We start from the raw sequence: 23,309 nt of genomic DNA, 5'->3' as shown, positions 1-23,309 counted from the left end.
ATCAGTTAAGCTTCAAACACATTTTGTCTCATAATACTTTCAGTTTAGCTCATGTTCAGTTTGTTAAATCGGAAAAACTTGGTTGATTCAACACAAACATAGCATTAGGAAACCTGAAACAGAACCAACAATTTCTGCAAGAAAGCCTTCACAGTGTAATTAATAATAATAATAACAACAAAACACCATTGATATGATAACATACGTATACCCAGTAACTAGATGAATGCACACCCATTCACATTCCTCAGCCACGTACAACCAACCATAATCAAAACGTTGACTGACCCTATCACCAAAAATCAAATATCCCAATTATGTCCCTGTTTCAAAAACCGATTTCCAACAGACAAAATCCAAACACAACCAAATCATGGACGGAGTCGTAAACTCACAATTGAAAAATTATACCATTTTATTCATTCTCTTTGATCGGTATAGAATATTGATATAGATAAACAATTTGAACATGATCTCATTAGTATATTGGAATTCTCAGTATATTTTGAGCACAAATAATTCACAAAATTTTGAGGTGAAATTCTAAGTGGAAGCACATAAATCGAACATAGCATCAATTATAAAAAATAAAACAACTGCTTCGTTGTAGTAGAAATATTTCGAGCACACTCTCATACAAAAAGAAAAGAAAAAAGAAAAAAGAAAAAAAACAAGTATACTTGGATGAAGAAGAGTGCCCCAAAATACTACAATTTCAATGGTTGCTCGTTGGTCGGACGTCTTCGGCACCACACAACTTGAATCCCAACTCTAATTGTTGAAGGTTGTCTTCAAGTGTCACACAGTTTCTTGGAAGGAATTAATGGATATCCAATATTTTTAGAAATGAGATCCAGATGCAAAATTCTCTGTCCTGGCAAATTTTCAATCCCAAAAAAGTGAAGAAATGGCAAGTCTCAACAATGTAAAGTAGCCACGGTCTGCTATCTGGATTCGATTAGCGTAGAAGTCAAAGAAGTTTCTTTGACGATGTGAGGCCACAATGGTGAAAGAGCGACAACTTTCCCAATGATGATCAATGTAGGCGACACGAGCTGATGTGACAGTATTTCATTTGCAAGATCCTGCAGTTCAGCAAACACGATCCTTTGCTGAGGCGTGGTTCCTCGCTCGATAGCAGCAGCTGGTGTGTCATGTGGCAAACCGTGGTGCATTAGTTTGGAGGCTAAAGAAGGGAGTGTCGATAATCCCATATAGACAACAAGAGTCGAATCAGGATCGACCACGTTCACTGCCACGTATAGAGGATCGGTTCCTCCCTTTCGCGAGTGTCCTGTCAGAAATCTGACACTATTAGCAACTCCACGGTGTGTCAATGGAATTCCTAATTCAGCGGCTATCCCAGAAGCTGCAGTTATGCCTGTCACATATTCACAGAGACTATCTAAGTATTATAATTATGAGAGGAAAAAGACTGCCAATGTTTCAAAGGCGGTGAACCAGGTCTAAGTTACAAAAGTCGAGATAAAATAAGCCACAGATTTAAAGCTCAGCCTTTTTTCGAACAAAATGATAAACAAATTAAAGGTATGAACCAAAATTATTTTAAATACCTGGAATGACTTTCACCTCTATTCCTTGTTGTTGCAGAAAGTCCATCTCCTCTCCACCCCTTCCAAATACCTAAAATCAACAGTTCTAGTGCTCATTATCGAATACATCCTTGAAACATTGTCTACCTTGACTAAAGATTACCTTAAAAAACAAGGTTTAGGTTAACTTACCAATGGATCCCCGCCTTTAAGCCTCACAACAGTGGCTCCAGCTTCAGCAAAACTCAAAAGCAACTCATGAATTTCCTCCTACATAAACCCTCAATTATAAATATAATTTCCCAACAAAACAACAAATGATAAAAAGGAGCACAAAATAAGGGCACTGCAGTGCACAAGAATATTTTGGTTGACGAATTTTATTCCCAAATACGTTTCCCAGTTCAGAGCCTCTCGGGCAACACTTACAGGATAAAATGGATTTCAATCTAGACATTATCACAAGTTTCATATTTTCTCCACACAAAGTTCAAATTTTCATCTTGAGAAACGGTATAGCATGACAAAGACAGTTTTCTGGTGAGAGAATAGCAAGTGTTGGAACATCGGAAGAACGATCATAACTACACCTCTACACAATTGAACTACTATATGATTTAAAATATCATATAATTACCATCAGCAGGCAAACACTAGATTGTAGAAAGGATTCGAATATAATGAGCAAATATCTCTTACCATTAAGAAATCAGTAACCAAAACTTACACTTTGACAAGAATTTCGCACCCCAAGCATATATAGCCACTAACGTTTCATTTACAACACTATGCAGGACAACAGAATGTCAGTTTTACAATTCATAAGGCAAATCATAATTTTCCATTAATAGCCAATCATTCGAAATTCCAATTTACATAATCTTAACCAAGGATTCATTTTACAGAAATCACAATTCAAAAAAGCATTCTGTCCAAGTCTCAAGCTTCAGAAGACACCGATATCTAAAAGTACGAAACTCAAATATGAATGTTATCAATGAAAGAACCAATAACCGTAAAATAAACAAAGAATCGACAAACCTGAGTTCTGCTATGGTACCCAGCAGTCTTGCCAACATACAGAAGCCTGGCATCAGGCCCCACCAAATTCAACACATCATTGGAGACCAATCTATCGTACAACACAAGATCCGCACTCTCTATCACTCTCAATGCCTTGAGCGTCAGAAGCTCCGGGTCCCCAGGCCCGGTGCCCACCAAGAACACATTCCCGGGCCCTCTCTTATCAAACCCATTTTCATTTCTCCTCTTTTCACTCAAAACTTCTAGCAATTTCTTCAGCTCAGGCAGCTGCGACGATATATCGTAATCCCTGAGTTCTTGATCAGTTAGAGGCCAAGACGAGAAGGGCTGCTCCAACTGGTTCTTGTACAGCCAGCTTTCTCTTTCGTACCTCTCAACAGAGTGCTTTTCTGTGAAAGGCGACGCCTTTCTTGCATATGAAGCGCAGCTGACCGCATTCAGTCTTCTGAGGTAAAAAGATTTGATTCTTCTCGGTTGAACCACTATGGCGGAGGAAGTTGAAGGAACAAGAGCCATGGCAAGCTCAAGAAATGAGATTTAAGGTAATTCTTGTATTTGCAAAGTGCAATATATACATTTTTGAGTGGAGATGGGCTCTAGCTTTAGGGGTTGATTATGAGGCAAACTTGGCGACCTTTTGAGAATTAGAAAGGGACATGTTTCTTTCCTTCGGTGGCCCTCGGCGGATCGGATAGGGTGGAGCATATCAACTTCATTTTTTCCTCTCTTTTCCTTCTTATTAGTAAATCTACGCAAATATTTTGCATTTTAAAATTATAAAATATAAATTATATTAAAGAATCATCCCCTTTCTCTTTTCGAATTAAAGTCGAAAAAAAAAATGATTAACCTTGCTTAAGTTTCAATATTATTTTATATTATCATATGAGGCTTGGAATTAAAGAGAAATCTGATACGTGGCGTTGTTTTACCAAACTTTTCCTTAGTGATTTTCGCACACATGGAGATTATTGGTTTCCAGCCTATATACCATCTTCAACTCAAATTGAGCTAAGAAAAGGAGAAATTTAAACTCCAGAATAATAATGAATATAAGATTCTTGTTTGGAATTTTACAAAACATAAAAGGATTTACGAAAGATATTCCAAAGAAATTAAACAACAGAGGATTTACCGAGGGCCCAAAGAATCATAAATTCATAAAAAATCACCCATAAATGCCTTAAACGCCATTTCTCAGCTAAGCAGGCTGAAGGGCTACAACATGAATTTATTCTTCCCGGATAAACTCGAACCTTGTGTTCACTATTTCCTGGTTCATCTTCTTACCTTATCTTCTAACCAAAGACTATTATATTACATTAGATTCCAGAAATTTAAATAAATCTTTTATTATATCAATCTGATTGCAAGTTACAAATAAATATAGATCATGTCATAGTAAGGAAAATAATTTAGCACAAATGCTTTAGCATGTCATTCAGGCTAATCTATGAAATATAAAAATTAAAAACAGTAAATAAAAAACAGAAAATAAAAACAGTAAACTTACAAAGTTGTTATCAGAACTTCAAGCTTTATTTATGAACTTCAGAAGGGTTTTTACAAGAAAGGAATAGAGGGGAGCAAACTCGACCGTGTCCTTCTAAGAACACAGAAATAACCTATAAATAGATAGAAGAGCCGGACATGAAACCCCGGATTCCATCTCAAAATAAAAACAGTAAAATGCTTTATAAAAGCAACATGGTTACAAAATTCAAAATGTATACAGGGATATTCCACCCACTTTTGTCATGATATGCCATGACGTGTTATTCCACCAACTCTGAATAATGAGATTCCACTTCCATCGATTTTCTAATCATCTTTGAGATTGTCTTTTATCGAATTCTTCAGATTTTCAAAGATATCTGTTATTTGAGATAATTGAGGAGTATCATCTTCTGGATCATGTGCATCCTGCATTTGCATCAGGTGTATGAATTGATTTTCACTGGATTCAGACGCTATAGATGTGGGGACCCGGACGCTAATCATCTTCTTAATTATCTTTTGGGATTTAATTATCAGTTCTGATAAAACAGGGTCTAAAAATTTTTCTTTTTAATATGTAACTGCGGAAGGTAATGGAATCTACATGATATACATATATGTATAAAACTACATTTCAGTATAAAGATACAATAGTGTACAACAGTCTTTTTAAATAAATCTAAGGTTCAACTACTGCAGTTCAAGTAGTAAAATCCAATCTACTGTAAGTCCGGAATCGCCACGCTAAACTCGTCTTCTCTCGTCCTCTTCTCGACCCTGATCCAGCCCCACCTGTTGTCATGCACACATACAAAACACGACAACAGCCGGATAACTCCGGTGAGAATAAATCCCAGTATAAAACATGGTAAGCATGTATATAAACAAACTAATTCATAAAACATGCGATTATGTATAAACATAATATCTTTCATAATCTATGAAATTAAGCATGCAACTCAAGTCAGATAAACATGCATATCAACAATCTAAATCATAAAACATGCTAGCACAACTGAAAGCAATAACGATGGGTCCCATGATCTAGGAGCCACATCCATATAAGCATGAAGTCCTAATCAAATCATGTCTAGACTTGACTCGATCTATAACTCTAGGGATCCCGGGGTGAATAAGACGGCACTGTCTGTCACCTACCCTCCCAATCGAGGTGATGTCCGTCTTATTCCTAGACTTCGGCCTGATCTCTATCCACGTCTACAAAGGGGCGGTGATCTTCCCCTAAGCTGAGATATCGCCGAACATCTAGAAGTCTGGATGATCTCGCAGACTTTCCTATCTTAATGCATGAATACACAATCTGTAAACAAGCATAATCATCTTAATGCAATGTAACATGATCTGTAAACAAAGCATAGCAAGATTTGAATACAAGTTCTATAAACAAATATATAAACAAGAACATAGTATGTGATTTATTGGGCAACTCAAATGGTGATTTCAATTGAGTTGTTTCTTCCCGAATATCACATGAATTATACCTTTGTCGTCCCCGTCTGAGGAAGACGAAGTCTTGAAGTCCAGTCTGTCCATATCCGATCTGAAATGACAATATAAATACACTGTATCAATGTGTAACTTAATTCACAATCTGTTCTGATCAATACTCAATTCAGTATACAATCTGATCAATGTCTGAACAAGATACAATCTGAGTCATATCAATAATATCACGATCTAATCAAAATCATATCTGAATCTGATCAATCTGTTTCCAGCATATGAATATCTAACAAATACATCTTCAGAGATGCTGAAATACAAAACACAGACATACGGTATTCTTTCTTCGATCTGACTTCACATATCTACTGAATAATCTATCCAGACATACAAGAATAATCATCTCTCTATTCTTCAATCAAAAAAATACAAATCTAGTGTTTATTCTCAATCAATATCTTTTAAAAATCATAACAATTACAGGAACAGTCTGTTCTTTACTCTGACTTCAATTCGACAATGTCTACGGTAGTGGAAACACCATATCTGAATCCCATGCAATTCTAGCAACATCATATTTTCAAAACACTACAAAACGTAATAAAACTTACGTCCTTGTATAGCTCGTAGCACAAGGAGAACGATACTACTTTCGGATTTGAATTCTGATAGACGGATCTTCCACAATCGCAACTTAAAAAGGCGGAAGGAAATTCTCTCAAGTCCCTCGGTTTCCTTGCCAAAATTCTGAAGAAAAACGTGTCATCCACATATATTTATACTGCATGCAAATCTAGAAACGTGGCATCATTTTTGGTTCTGCACGTCGCACCGCGGGTGCGGTAACATATGCACCGCGGGTGCGCTTCAGTCTCGTCGATTCTATCCAGATTTCCCGAAGCTTGACCGCGGGTGCGCTGCTTACACGACCGCGGGTGCGGTGTCATCAGCGCGGGTGCGCTCCGTCTAATACCGCGGGTGCGGTGTGGCTACGGGATTTTCTTGCCAACTTACTGTTCATTTACCGCGGGTGCGGTGATGCCTGGCACCGCGGGTGCGGTGCTGCATTTCCAAGAATTTCTTATTTTTCCATCCTGGCAACCTTTATAATCTTATCTTATGATTTCTCATAATTTCTGGGCATTACATTTCTCCCCCTCTAAGATCTGAGTTCGTCCCTGAACTCATAAGAAATCAATTCAGATATACGAGAAGAAATGTATACTAGAGTTTAAATCGAAACTCAAATCCCTGATCCCCATCTGGAATACGAATTCATGAAGTATAACATCATAATGCCTCTAAATTCAATCTTGTCATATTGGTTATACAACATCTGTATAATCCGTCACCGTTCAATAAAACAATACTAACAGTCATTGTTCAACCTGTTTATCCCAATCAAGGATATATTTAGTCTTTATCTCCAAATACCAATCGTCATCATCCGACGTTGGTGTCTTAAATCTATTCATGCTGAACTATCTGGATAACTAGCGCTAAAGTCCAGCACTAAAGTTTTACCAATACCTGATTATTACACCCTGACTATCTGTCAATGTCTCTGCCTACCTGCCAATCTGAAATAAATCTGCACAAGAGAGCTTATGATAGAGTCTATCACAAGTACAACTCCATCAAAATCACAATCTGATATCATCTAATTCAAGATTCTAATCCATCTGATTATTTCTTTGACATCGATCTATGTCATCTAGTTCTGTTTGTACGTAATCTGGTACAAACTGATAGATATAGATTGAGAAATCTGTCAATCAGAATCATATCATATCAAAATAAAAAAAATGGCTGTAATGTCATTACGAAAACCATAGAAATGTACTCCCATTTCTATTCAGAAATATACATATTCTGTAACAAATCTTCTTATTTCTATCTTTCTATCTTCTTCTGTTAGCAATTCAGACTTATCAGTATAATTTCTGCCAACATTTCTGTACAATTTCTGCCATACCTGATCTAATCTGTTTATATCACAACTATATGTTCGAATATAATACATTCACAAACATCTGAATGAAAACTGACTTCACTACTGTGCGGTTCTGACACTATCTGTGATTCTGGAATCGAACTATTCTGTATAAACAAATCAGTAATAATATAAGATAAAGAAAAAATACCTACCTGGTATTCGGCTCTGATTATAAATATCAGTTCTGTTATACAAGTCTAAAACATTCTGATATCACAAGGTAATCAATCTTATACAAACACAAATCACCTATCGGTTGCTCTAATCGAAACTCTGTTCTGATTATCGAAATATAATTCTGAGCATTCTGATCACATTTCTGAACTGTTGCAACTCTCAACTGTTTACAATATTCTGTATCAAACATACATGCAAACTACAGTAATATCAATCAGATTCGAGATAAAAACAGCCTATACAGATCTAGTGAGTTTAAGAAAACTCATAGAATAACGATTGCTGGCAATACTGATAATTCTGACTACTGATCAATCTTCACAGTGCCCAAATCATTTGCCATATCTCATCTGCAAATAGAATATGCTCCCAAACAATATAAGATGTCTCACATACTGATTTAGATTAATCACAATACGCAAGCAGATATAACATAATAAGAGAATAAGAAAATCTGTAAAACTCAGCAATTCTAACATTTCTGAACTTTCTGGTTTTTCTGATATCGGTATCTTATCAATCACTGATCGCAATCTCAACTGTAACGAAATCAATCTGTATACTAACTTCAGATAACGTATATTCTGAATACAATCTGTTTCAAGCAGGATTCTTATCTGAATAATTTCTGTATACAATCGTTATAACTCTCAGAATATTCAATACACTCTTCAAATATTCGATTCGATCAATCAGATGCTGCAATTATATCAAAATCTCATAGATATAATAATCATAAAATCATCAGAACATCTCTGAAGATACTGAAACATGCCAAAGAGCAACACTAAATCAGGTGTAACTCCTGGTTGGTACTTTTCTACTGATCTTTCAATTCATTCTGTAACATTCTGTACACTTAATATCATTCTGTTCTGAGTTCTAAAACAACAATCAGTATCTGATCTGAATTCAATTCTGAAATCTATCTTTCTGATATAAGGCAAATCTAAAATCTTATCTAGGAAAACATCTGCCAACTCGTATATCACTGGCAAATCTGCCAATGTTTAAGCTCGATTTCAGTACATCTACTGAGTACATAAGGATACCATCTGTTCCTTTCTGTAACAATCGAGTCATATACGACAATATCAAAGGAATTCTAAATCTAGAATCCTTATTGTAGTATCTCCACTGATCAGTCATCTCTGATCGAGCTCTTACCATTTCTGGAAATATTCTACAATATGTCTGTACTTGGTCAGCATATACATATCAATAATGCGTTCATAGCAGAAAACACAAGTACATCATAATCTATCTCTATTTCATTCTTATCTTACTGTAGTATACAATATTCTACAGAAAGTTCTGATATCAACATCTCCTCAACAAGTAAGGACATCAATACTACAGTACAACCGGACTCAACAGGTACATCATATATCAATGCAATTCTTTCAAAGATACTCATAATGAATGCATTAGTATACATCAATACATATGCAACATAATCATAGAGTAACAGTACCTGTCACTATATCATCAAGTGTCTCCTGGGGCTGTTCTTCGATCACCATATCCAGATGGTCCTGCTCCCTGAAATCTTCGGGAACCTCTCTGGGGACAAACTCTAGCAAAGTGCCCCGGCTGTCGACATATACGACAACTACCAGTAACTCCCTGGCATAGCTCCGTGGGGTGTCTTCCTCCGCAAGTGCTGCAATACACTCCAATATAACTTGAGCTAGAACCACTCGAGCTAGAGGAACCACTTCCCAACTTCTTGAATGGCTTCTTTTGAACTTTCAGCAAATCTTGCTTTCCACTCGTGCTGCCACGCTCAATTCGAAGAGGGGACTGCTGTGTCTAGGGTGGCTTCACACACAACCTTATCAATTGTCTAATCAGACTCATCTCCGCTCGCTTTGCTCTACTCAAGATATCAGCAAAATGGTAAGGTCGTTGCAAATTCATAAATGCAACTACCTCTGAATTCAGTCCTCTGATGAACTGATTCACTACAGCTTCATCATTTCCAGCTAAATGAGGAGCAAAATGCAGTAGAGTAGAGAATTTAGCAATATATTGGTCAATATTCAGCTGCCCTTGGCTCAAATTCTCAAACTCTAATTTCTTGTTTTCTCGATACGAAGCTGAGAAGAATCTTCGATAAAATTCAGTTCTGAATATTTCCCACGAAATCACTGTACCTCTCTGTTCCCACATTCTTCTACTGGTAATCCACCAACTCCTGGCGGCTTCTCGTAACTTATAAGGCACCATTTTAACCCTCTGTTCATCTGTGCAATCAAGCAAATCAAACAAGATTTCTATATCATCAAACCAGTTCTGACAATCTTCAGATGTCTCGGTACCACTCAGAACCGGCGGCTGTAATAACTCAAATTCTTTCATCTTTTCTTCTAACTGAGCTTCTGATGCATCCATCTGTTCAGACGAAGTGCTACCCCTTTCTGGAAATCTCCGAGGCGGTATATCTGAATATCAAACAGATTAGTACCCAATCTATACAGTCTGTCTCAGCCCTCCTCTGATCATAACTCGGTTCTGATCCAGGCTTAGTAATTACATGCTGCAATCAACTCAGATAACAAACAACATGTAATAGGAAAAGCAATAAATCATGCTAGCACACACAATGTAAGTCAACATTGAAATAAATCTCATGCTAGCAACCACATGCAAGGCAAGAAAATTCAATCTACCCCGCTCATTCTCTTCTATCTTAATCTAGAGGATCTATCAGTTCTGATTATCTCAGTCTAAAGGATCTATCGCTCTGATACCACCTGTTGTGGGGACCCGGACGCTAATCATCTTCTTAATTATCTTTTGGGATTTAATTATCAGTTCTGATAAAACAGAGTCTAAAAATTTTTCTTTTTAATATGTAACTGCGGAAGGTAATGGAATCTACATGATATACATATATGTATAAAACTACATTTCAGTATAAAGATACAATAGTGTACAACAGTCTTTTTAATTAATCTAAGGTTCAACTACTGCAGTTCAAGTAGTAAAATCCAATCTACTGTAAGTCCGGAATCGCCACGCTAAACTCGTCTTCTCTCGTCCTCTTCTCGACCCTGATCCAGCCCCACCTGTTTTCATGCACACATACAAAACACGACAACAGCCGGATAACTCCGGTGAGAATAAATCCCAGTATAAAACATGGTAAGCATGTATATAAACAAACTAATTCATAAAACATGCGATTATGTATAAACATAATATCTTTCATAATCTATGAAATTAAGCATGCAACTCAAGTCAGATAAACATGCATATCAACAATCTAAATCATAAAACATGCTAGCACAACTGAAAGCAATAACGATGAGTCCCATGATCTAGGAGCCACATCCATATAAGCATGAAGTCCTAATCAAATCATGTCTAGACTTGACTCGATCTATAACTCTAGGGATCCCGGGGTGAATAAGACGGCACTGTCTGTCACCTACCCTCCCAATCGAGGTGCTGTCCGTCTTATTCCTAGACTTCGGCCTGATCTGTATCCACGTCTACAAAGGGGCGGTGATCTTCCCCTAAGCTGAGATATCGCCGAACATCTAGAAGTCTGGATGATCTCGCAGACTTTCCTATCTTAATGCATGAATACACAATCTGTAAACAAGCATAATCATCTTAATGCAATGTAACATGATCTATAAACAAAGCATAGCAAGATTTGAATACAATTTCTATAAACAAATATATAAACAAGAACATAGTATGTGATTTATTGGGCAACTCAAATGGTGATCTCAATTGAGTTGTTTCTTCCCGAATATCACATGAATTATACCTTTGTCGTCCCCGTCTGAGGAAGACGAAGTCTTGAAGTCCAGTCTGTCCATATCCGATCTGAAATGACAATATAAATACACTGTATCAATGTGTAACTTAATTCACAATCTGTTCTGATCAATACTCAATTCAGTATACAATCTTATCAATGTCTGAACAAGATACAATCTGAGTCATATCAATAATATCACGATCTAATCAAAATCATATCTGAATCTGATCAATCTGTTTCCAGCATATGAATATCTAACAAATACATCTTCAGAGATGCTGAAATACAAAACACAGACATACGGTATTCTTTCTTCGATCTGACTTCACATATCTACTGAATAATCTATCCAGACATACAAGAATAATCATCTCTCTATTCTTCAATCAAAAAAATACAAATCTAGTGTTTATTCTCAATCAATATCTTTTAAAAATCATAACAATTACAGGAACAGTCTGTTCTTTACTCTGACTTCAATTCGACAATGTCTACGGTAGTGGAAACACCATATCTGAATCCCATGCAATTCTAGCAACATCATATTTTCAAAACACTACAAAACGTAATAAAACTTACGTCCTTGTATAGCTCGTAGCACAAGGAGAACGATACTACTTTCGGATTTGAATTCTGATAGACGGATCTTCCACAATCGCAACTTAAAAAGGCGGAAGGAAATTCTCTCAAGTCCCTCGGTTTCCTTGCCAAAATTCTGAAGAAAAACGTGTCATCCACATATATTTATACTGCATGCAAATCTAGAAACGTGGCATCATTTTTGGTTCTGCACGTCGCACCGCGGGTGCGGTAACATATGCACCGCGGGTGCGCTTCAGTCTCGTCGATTCTATCCAGATTTCCCGAAGCTTGACCGCGGGTGCGCTGCTTACACGACCGCGGGTGCGGTGTCATCAGCGCGGGTGCGCTCCGTCTAATACCGCGGGTGCGGTGTGGCTACGGGATTTTCTTGCCAACTTACTGTTCATTTACCGCGGGTGCGGTGATGCCTGGCACCGCGGGTGCGGTGCTGCATTTCCAAGAATTTCTTATTTTTCCATCCTGGCAACCTTTATAATCTTATCTTATGATTTCTCATAATTTCTGGGCATTACAATAGATTTGTCTGATTTTGAATCAGAACATCCAATATTCTGAAAAAGATCCTTTTTCATTTCTTCAATATATATGATCTTCTTGATGATAAACTTTGAGAAGTTATAACTTCCTTTCTGCTGAGTATTACTGAAAAAGTGAGTTATATCAACACTTTTTGTAGATATTAGAAGATTTTCATAAAATCCTCTTTGCTTGTAAGAACTATATACATATGATGTATTGGTTAAATATCTTTCCATGATAGTCCATGGAGTTTTTTCCCATTGGATATATTTTTCTTCTATAAGAAGAATCAATTCTCGATGTTTTGTCTCTGTATATAGAGCTGAATCATTATCATCATCTTTTATGATGTTAGCATATGATGCTGAACCTTGAGAATCTGTATTACTTCTCTGTTTTTCTTTCAAGAATTCTTGAAATTCATTGTATAACTCAGTCTGCTCAGTATTACTGGCTGATGAACTAGATAAGTTCTGGGATATTAGCCTCTGTTTGCCATATTGTGCAATAATATTAGGAGGTTTTCCCCTACCACCTCGCCCTCTATAAGAGGACTCTCCTCTTCCTCGGGAATACATATCTGTGAATGAAAACATTAGGATAAATATTCTCGAGTTAAGAAATCAGGTAGATGATTATCTTCACTTTTTTTTATAAATGATTTCAAAATCAAAAGGAGCTAAATGAGCCTGCCATCTTGCAAACATTTGTTTAGATACATCATGTTTAAAATCTTTGTTAAACATAAATTTTGCAGATTTGCAATCAATTTTTATAATAAACTTTTGATTATATAAATCATCTTGAAATTTTAAAATGCATCTAACAATAGCTAAGATTTCTTTTGCTACTGTGGAATAGTTTTTCTGGGCATTATTCCATTTCCCAGAATAAAATCTTATAAGATATTATTGTTTTGTTTGTGGATCTTTCTGTTTTAGAATTCCTCCAAAACCTACATCTGAGGCATCAGTTTCAACTATTTTATCCCATTGAGGATTAGCAAGCATAAGACAAGGAAGATTTTTAACTTTTTCCTTAATATTTTTAACAGCTATAGTATGACTTTCAGACCAAGGTAAAGGATTTTTCTTTAGCCTATCATATAAGATAGCCGAATCTTTAGTAAGATCTTTAATATAAAGAGAAATATAATTTAAACTTTCTAAAAATCTTTGTAACTGAGTTTTATCAGTTATTATATCTAGAAATTTCGATCCAAATTCTATGCTTCTTTGAATAGGAATTATTTTTTCTTTCTCAATCATATGACCAAGAAATCTGATATTAGTCTGAAACAAAATCATTTTAGATTTTGAAATAACAAGACCATTTTGAATAACAATATTTTTAAACATTTCTAAATGTTTAAAATGTGTTTCAATATCATTAGAAAACACTAAGATATCATCTATATAAACAATTATAAAATTACTATAATTATAAAAAATGTCATTCATAATTTGTTGAAATTCTGAAGGGGCATTTTTAAGGTCAAATGGCATTACTGTCCATTCATAATGTCCTATTGGAACATTAAAAGCAGTTTTATACCTATCAGATTCTTTTATTTGAATCTGCCAAAATCCTGATTTTAAATCAAATTTTGAAAATATGATTGCATGAACTAATCTATCTAATAAATCTTTTTTATTAGGAATAGGATGCCTAATCCATTTTAAAACCTTATTAAGGGTTTATAGTTTATGACTAATCTAGGAACACCTCTTTCTTGTTCAGAATGTTTATTAACATAGAAAGCAGTACATGACCAAGGAGATTGAGAAGGTTTTATTAAACCTTTATCTAGTAAAGAATGAATTTCATTCTTACATAATTCTAAATATTCAGAATTCATTTGACAAGGACGAGCCTTGGTTGGAATATTCTTTTCATCAAAATTTTCTTCATATGGAAGAGAGATAATATGCTTCTTATGATTCCAAAAAGCATTTGGTAAATCATTACATATTTCTAATGAAAATTTATTATAAATAATTTTTATTTTTTCCTGTAATTTAGGATTCTATAATTTATCATCAATTGTAAGAAATTTTATTTCTTCTTTTAAAGAATTTATTTGAAAGGTTTTTCTTTCAATCTGTTCTTGTAATTCATTTAATATTCTATGAACAGGTTTAGTTATAAACTGAACAGAAATATGATTACCTTGATAAGTTCCTATTATACCTGTTTCATCAACATAAGTTAAAGGATAAATTTGATAAATAAAAGGGAGACCAGGTATAAGTTGGCTAGAAATATCTTTCGCTAATAAAAAACTAGTTTGAATACAGTTTTTATCTTTGCAAATATATGCTTTTGGTAATTTATAATTTATTTCTAAAGGTTCTCCTCCTGAATGAGAAAGAGAATGAGTAGTTTTATGAAAATATTTTGTAGGAATTAATCCTTCATGTATAACATTTAAATCTGCACCACTATCTATCATAGCAATGAAATTCTTCTTATAAGAATTGTCAATAAGTAAAGTAATAATAGTATACCATTTTTGAGATATTATCATACTCAAAACAGATAAATGTTTCTGATTATTATCAGGAAATGAAATATCTTGAATATTTTCAAAACTTTCAGGAATTGAATTATTATTATTTTCAATAACTGAAATACGATAGTTTAAACTATTATTGTTATGTTGTAAAATTTTTATTTGTTCTTTAAGATTATTAATCTCTTTAACTAAATCATGTATAGTAACTGGATTTTATTGACTATATTTTTTCTGTAGAAGATTTTTAACTTCTTTCATAGAATAAGCTTGTTCTTGTTTAACAAGAATGTTATTATCATTATTACTTGTTGAAGCAGTATTCTCCATTTGATCAATAATAGTAGATTTTAATACTGGATCCTTAATCATTTTAAGGAATTCTAAAATATTATTGTTTGTTAAAACATTAATATTTAAATCTTGAAATTGAGACATAAGTTTATAAAACTCATCATTTTTATTATTATCCTCTATAGGATTGATATAAGATTTTCCTAGTATACAGTTATTACATTTTTCTAAATCTGAAATATCAGATTCATTATCTATTATTTCTTCTGAATTATAAGATTCTGAAGAATTCTCAGTTTCACTATCAGAATTATTATTAGAATCTATTATTATTTTAAATAATGTTTCTGTTAGATTTTCATCTATATCTAAATTATTAATTTTGTTTTTAGCCCAACATTGATTATCATAATGTCCTGGCTTTTTATATTTTCTACAAATTATTAATTTATTTTTAGTTTTCCATGATTCACGGATTTCTTTTCTTTTCTTTTTTCTATCTTTTTGTCTATCAGACAAATGTCTTTTCTTATAAGTTTTTTCAACTTTATCTTTAATTTTCTTTTTACCTTTATCAGGTAAGTCCATACCAAATTGATCACAAAATTTACCTAGCTGTTTTTTCTCTAGTAAATTCTGTCTTTTAATTTGATTATTTAATTTTAATTCATTACAGAGAGCTAAACCCTCTTGAATACAAGTATTTATCAAATTATCATAAGTGTAATTATCATAAGAAATATTTATATCATCTTTTCTTAATATTTTTCTAACCCTTTCAGCAAATAAGAAAGGTAAACCATCTATAAATTTAGCTTTCTAAAGACTATTATTACAGTCTGGAATCTCATAAATTCGAGATAAGAAAGTATCTTTATACCATCTAAAATCAGTAAGTGTTTTACATTTTAGATTACTTAATAAAGTTATAATTTGTTCACTATTATCAGTGAATTTTCCAGTAAAATGTTCAATCATGGTTAATATTAATGTATAAACTACATTTTCTGATTGAATATTATTTTCTATTTTTATGGAATTAAAAATTCCTCTTTTTGAGAATAATGTAAATAATTATCCCACCAACCTTTAAGTTGGCCAGTAAATCCTGCTGTTATCATTTTAGCAATATTTTTATCAGTATTACCTGATGATTTACACACAGTACTATACATAAGCATTCTGTGAGCAGTATTATAAATTTGCCTATCACTAAAACCATCAATATTCCATTCATAAATATTTTTTCCATTATAACTGTTAGCAAAAAATATATTCATTCTCTTCAATAAGAACATCTATGGGAGTAGGTTTATTATAATAATATTTGGATGTGGTAGGTCTATCAGCCCATTTAATTTTATTAATTTCTGCATCAGAATGATTATTAATTTTTTCTAATTCTTCAAACTCTTCATTAAGAGTATTTAAATTAAGATTTCTAAATTTTTCTTCTAATAATTTTTCTATATCAGAAACAGAAGATTTAAATTTAAAATCCTTAATATCATGAGGTGATTGAATAGATCAAGTAGCAACAGAAACAATATTGATTTCTGGTTCTTCTATATGAACATCTGGTTTAATTTTATTGATAGCTAAAATAATTCTATCAATTCGATCTTTTAAAGAATTAATTTCTTCTCCTATAATCGTAAGATATAAATTTGTATAATTTTGTTTTTCAATTATCTGATTAATATGTTTAACAGTAATTTGTAACATATCATTTTCAAATAATTTGTAAAAAGCAGTAAAATTTAAAATTTTATTATTCTTTTCTATTATAAAAGATTGTTGAGGAGGATAAACATATTTTTGAATCTGTCTTGAAGAAAGTTTATAATTTCTTTCAAGAATAGAAATATAATCTATAATAAATGTTTTAAAAAACCAAGGAACAAAATGTATTAATTTATTCTGGTTTTCACAATATTTATAAAATGTTGAAACAATATATTCAAACTCTTCTTCAGAGAAACTTTAAAAGTACCAATCTCTGAAAGATTCCCATTTGGGTAAATAAAATTCTGCATTGATCTTTGCTCTAGCAGAAGATCCTTTAGTAAGATCAATTTTTGTTTTACTATCCATTAAATACTAAAATTCATTTCTGAAACTGTATCAGTTTCTCTAACTTTTTGAAAGTTACTTTTATGAACAATATTATTTTGATTTATAATTAAATCATCTACTGTATTAGTAGATTCTAAATCTTCTCTGACTTGAGAAGTAGATGATCTAGAAGTTTGTAGTATATCAACCATATAATCTAGAGGAGAAATAAAAGAATGACTAGATCTTGATCTAGCATAAACAGAAGAGGGTAATAATCTTCTTTGTTCATTATTAAACTGTATTTGAACAGATCCTTCATTAGTTTGTATGACTTGTTGTAAATCCCTATTTATTATAGGATTTCTAGGAACAGCTTGTTCAATTATCCAGTTTTCTGGAAATTCAATTTCTTCCCATTTTATAGATCTACGGATTGTAATATTAGATCTATTAAAATTAGTTTCTATTATAATAGTTTCATTTAATTTTTTATCTATTCTTTTACACATAGGATTAAGTGTAAATAATGGTTTATAATAGATACGATAACAGATACATATAACTTCTGTGCCAGGAGTATAATTATAACCATGAGTTTTAACATTTAATGTTAAAAAGTCTAAAATATTAATATCAGACACAGATAAAGATAAATTAGGATAAACATCAAAATATACTGGACCATGTGCCAGACTAGATTGAATTATTCTCATAAGGGATTTTTTCCAATTTAAATTTCTACCATCTCTTAAAGCTGCTATAAAGCTTTCTAGTAAACCTTCTAAAGTTAAAGGTCTAAAAGCAATTTGAATTAAACCTATATGAATAAATTTGTAATTTTTCTTATAAAGCATAATATCTTTATTGTTTAACAATCTAATAACTATTTCTTCATTATGAAGAGGTACTGATGATTCTGTAGTTTTAACTACTTGTTTAAAACCAATTTTTTCAAAAGTTCCTAATTTATAGATCATTTTAGATTCTATCTTAGGAATAGTCCATTTATTCAATAAATCTAAATTTTCAGGTAAATCATATTCTTCATTTAAACTGTTATGAACAGTTTCTTTCATGCTGAAAATATTCATTTGAATAAAAAGTGCTAAATTATTAACCAGACTATTTCCAAGCCTCAGATTTTTAAAATATATTATCTTTGAAAATATAATTAATCAATTGATATATATTTGTGATAATAATAATTCTAGTTTAATGCAAAAAATATGATACCCATTTAGCATCATATAATTTTTTTTACGTAAATGCGAGTAAATTTGGCTTTTAAATAATAAGTATCAATCAAATGATTTACAGTAGTCCATCTATAAATTTTATAACTTTTCTTGTGTACCAAAATAATTTATAATTTATGTACCATAATGAATTTTACTCTTAACTAAGTATACATCAAATTTAAATGAACTATTTTTAAAAAAAAAAATTCAAATTAAATATTTTATACACGTTACTTCACAATGAGAGATTATTATCCCTTTCAGATTTTTCATTTTTTGACTTAATGTTTAATTAATAATTTTTTATTTTAATATCAGATGAAATTTTGAATTTTAGAATTGATTTTGTGATTTTTAATTTATGATTTATACAAATAAATACAATATCTAATAATAATAAATGATGATCCAAAAAAATAATGTCACTTAATTCTTAATAGTTAGATTTTTTTGCAACAAGTATGATATAGAATAAAGTAAAAATTAAGATTTTAAGTTATAATTTTAAAAAATATTTATGATATAACTGATAAAATAATTTTGTTTTCTTTGTTGTTTAAAAAATACATTTTATTTCTTTATTTTATGACTTTTAATTTTGAAATTTTAATATGTTTAAAAAATTAGAATTATGAATTTTATAATAAAAGTAATATACTAAATATAAGAAGATCATAAAATTTTGTTGGCTCATGGAATTGGAAATCATAATAATTTTTTTAATAAATAAAATTTAAAATTGTTATTAAAAATTGATTTTTTTAACCTTTTCATTAATATATAAATTATCATATTTCTATAAAAATATATATTCACATAACGATATATAATATTATTTTCACATGAATATATAATTTTATATAATATTATCAATTCAAACACAATATTACAGATTAATACAGTGATTTTAAGTTATAATTTTATATAATATTATCAATTCAAACATAATATACAGATTAATACAATAATATGTTTTTAAAAATTTACAAAAGTGATTTAATTTTAAACAAAAACTAATGTGAGTCGGTCTCACGAGTCGTATTTTGTGAGACATATATCTTATTTAGGTAATCAATGAAAAATTATTATTTTTTATGCTAAGAGTATTATTTTTTATTGTGAATATCGGTAGGGTTGACTCGTCTCATAGATAAAGATTTGTGAGACCGTTTCACAATACACCTACTCTTAATTTTAAATAAGTAAATTTATTTACTGATATAAATCTTTAAAATATATTTCAAACTGGATATATTTTCTATGTCCATTAATTATTAGTTCAAAAATATTAATAAAAAATAATATGTTATAATTAGGTACAAAAACTATATAATTCTACCACAACAATCTACGAAGATCTTGCAAAAATATACAGGAATCCACAAAAATCTGTTTGTCATTCCGTGAAAATCTATAAAAGTCAATAAAAATTTATTAAATGCACAACATTTTATCATTAAAAAAATTTATTAAAAGTAATCAAAATTTTTGATAAAATAAAAATATTATTTTATTATATATTATAAATATTTTTAAAATATACTACCTTTGAAAATATAATTAATCAAGTAATTTATATTTGTATTAATAATAATTCTACTTTAAAGCAACAAATATGATACTCATTTAGCACAAAATAAATATAATTTTTGAAAAACATAATCAATAAAATAACACTAAAATAAATTTTTGCATTCACATTGAATTTAATAATAGTAATTGGATTTAGAATAAATTCAGCTTAAGAGTAAAATCGAATTGTTAGCTAATATGTATTAATCATGTCACGCTCGAGAATTTGATTACCGTAATCAGAAATGATTTGGGGATAATTAATGTGATTATAGACGGGAAAGATTTGACCGAAAAGACGGGAGAAAACACGGAATATGTGCGAGGGCAGAACACCTCGTGCATATGCGCGGCTCTTTGTCGCACATATGCGCGTGATTGGCAGAAGACCTCGCGCATATGCGCGAGAGGTAGTCGCGCATATACGCAAGCTGCGCATAAGATGAGTGACAAGTCCAGAGAGTTGGGCGCACATGCGCGGCGTAGAAGCGCACATATACGCGAGCTACAGCATGCCGAGACAGTAGGTCTCGTGCATATGCGCGGTGTCAGTGCGCACATATGCACGAGCAGAGATAAACTTAGGCGCAGAGACAGAATGTCTCGTGCATATGCGCCGACGGTGGTCGCACATATGCGCGAGACGTGCAGCTTGAGGAAGTGGCCACTTGCCCCTAGCCATGCAACGTGTGTATATATATATATATATATATATATATATATATATATATATATATATATATATACACCAAAGACTACCCAGTGATACTTACGGGGATAATTAGACACCAATAGAAATATTCATAAACAATAATAATAATGAGCAATTAATAAAAAGAAAATGCAACAACAATAAATAAAGTAGGCGGTTTAACCGGCCATATATTATGTATAATTATATATATATATATAAATGCGGAATTTAAAGACATGACTTTAAATACAAGAATTTAAATGCAGGAATTTAAAGATCTTTAAAGATTTGAGGTTCCTTCAGTTTCTGATTGCATACGATCTTTAAAAGATTGTATGTAGAGCATACTTTTGCAAAGAACACCACAAAATCTTCAAAGATATATATATATATATATACATATATATATAATATATATAGGTATTTATATATATTTAGGCGGTTTAACCGTCCATATAATATAATATATATATATATATATATATATATATATATATATATATATATATATATATACAAGTATTTAACACATAAATAAAACACACCTTGGAATCAAAATAAGAACTTCAATATGAATCTTCAAAGGATTTACAAATTCTTTAAGAACATAAAGTTTGAAGGGTAAGAACACCTTGAATGTGAGTGGAGAAAGTAGGAAAAGTAAGAAAGAGAAGAGAGAAGAAAGAAAGAGAAAGTGGGAATCAAAACTTGGTATAAAAAAACTTGCATTTCCTTGGAGGCCTTGTCTTCTTTTTATAGACATCTTCAAGGGTATTTTTGGAATCTTGAGTAGTATTTGTCTTTGTCATGCTTGCATCATTTTGATGTCATTTTTCATATATATATATATATATATATATATATATATATATATATATATATATATATATATTTAGTACAAATTCTACAATTAAAATACAAAATTTACAATTCAATAAAATCATGTGTCTAAATTGTGCATTCCTTCTTCATCGAGTAAATCTTCAAGGATAATATCTTCTTCTGAGAAGTAGAAGATTTCTTCTATCTTTTGGTCTTCTAATTCTTCCAAGAATCTGTTGTACATTCTAGTATAAAAATAAAAAGTGTTGGGAGTATCTGTATAAAAATCTAGAAAATGATCAACGCATGGTGATGAACTCAATATGTAGATTTTGTAAATCTGGTTCATAAAATACAATCTGTAGTCTTCGTTTCTGTGGGGACCCGGACGCTAATCATAATCATAATCATCATTGGGACTAATTAATCAATTATAAAACAGGGTCTAAATTTTTTTTTTAAATGCGGAACGTAGTGAAATCAAACTAATATACAACTCAGTATAAAATAAAAGTACAAGTCCTGTACCACAAACATCTATTCCACCAAGGTTTAAACATCTAATATCAAGTGTTCGACCCTATATCTAATCCGAGTCCGGAGCCTCCACTCTAATCACGATCTCTTCTCATCTCCTGGACCCTGAACCTGTCCCACCTGTTGTCATGTACACATACAAAAAAGACAACAGCCGAATAACTCCGGTGAGAATAAATCCCAGTATAAATCAAAGAACATGCAGTCATATGTTCAATACAAAGCATGAAACAGATAACAGTAATACATATCAAAATCAGAAATGTAAACAATATCAATCTGTCGACAATACTCGTGACTCCACGATTCAGACTAGACTCATTCCTAGCCTAGGGATCCCGGTGTCCAGATGTGGCATTCCTATATCGACAAACAGTAATAGAAAAGACTCCAGTTCTATCCAAGTCGATGTAACCAAACATCCAGTGTCCAGACGCATCCGTCATAGACTATGGTCTATCACCATATCTTGTGACATCGTGCAATGTACCCGTGGTTACCTGCCACTATCAGGTACTTCTGTCACAAGATTACTCGTCTAATGCATGCTCCTATAAATCCATAGAACAAGCATTTAAATCAAATCATTAAACACAATGATAAACAAATAATAAGTATGTGATTTAGGGAAACTCAAGTACATCCTACTTGAGTCGATGTCCCAATACACATTGACTTATACCTTTCGTTGCAGTTTCGGTCTGGAATCCAAACTCTGTCAATCCCTCAATTTGACAATGGCAATACCAATAATCTCATATCAATATACCTTTCAAATTACTAACAATATGATTAATCTGGATTTAATTTCAAAATCAACGGCATAACGGTACAATCTCAGTATCCCCGTCAATACCAAATCAACAGACATCAATTACCAATCACAATTCATATCCATTACAATCTGTAATTCAATCACGATTCAAATCTGTCTGGTATAAATCAATATACCCT

General features: G+C 32.0%; 1 protein-coding gene across 1 annotated transcript; it reads right to left on the bottom strand.

Annotated features, from left to right (window-relative positions):
* Nucleotides 1-492: 492 nt before the first annotated feature.
* Nucleotides 493-3,275, bottom strand: LOC140809596 (S-adenosyl-L-methionine-dependent uroporphyrinogen III methyltransferase, chloroplastic-like). Its single transcript, XM_073167283.1, has 4 exons — nt 2,595-3,275; nt 1,746-1,823; nt 1,575-1,644; nt 493-1,381 (listed from the first exon to the last, which is right to left on the bottom strand). The coding sequence occupies exons 1-4, from the start codon at nt 3,111-3,113 to the stop codon at nt 945-947; spliced, it is 1,104 nt and encodes a 367-aa protein (XP_073023384.1). The 5' UTR covers nt 3,114-3,275; the 3' UTR covers nt 493-944.
* Between the last annotated feature and the right edge of the window lie 20,034 nt (nt 3,276-23,309).

This window comes from Primulina eburnea, chromosome 13, assembly GCF_022965805.1.
Source record: "Primulina eburnea isolate SZY01 chromosome 13, ASM2296580v1, whole genome shotgun sequence".
Lineage (NCBI taxonomy): Eukaryota > Viridiplantae > Streptophyta > Magnoliopsida > Lamiales > Gesneriaceae > Primulina > Primulina eburnea.
Note: the sequence above shows the minus strand (reverse complement) of the source record. Positions and strands in the feature narration are given on the sequence as shown.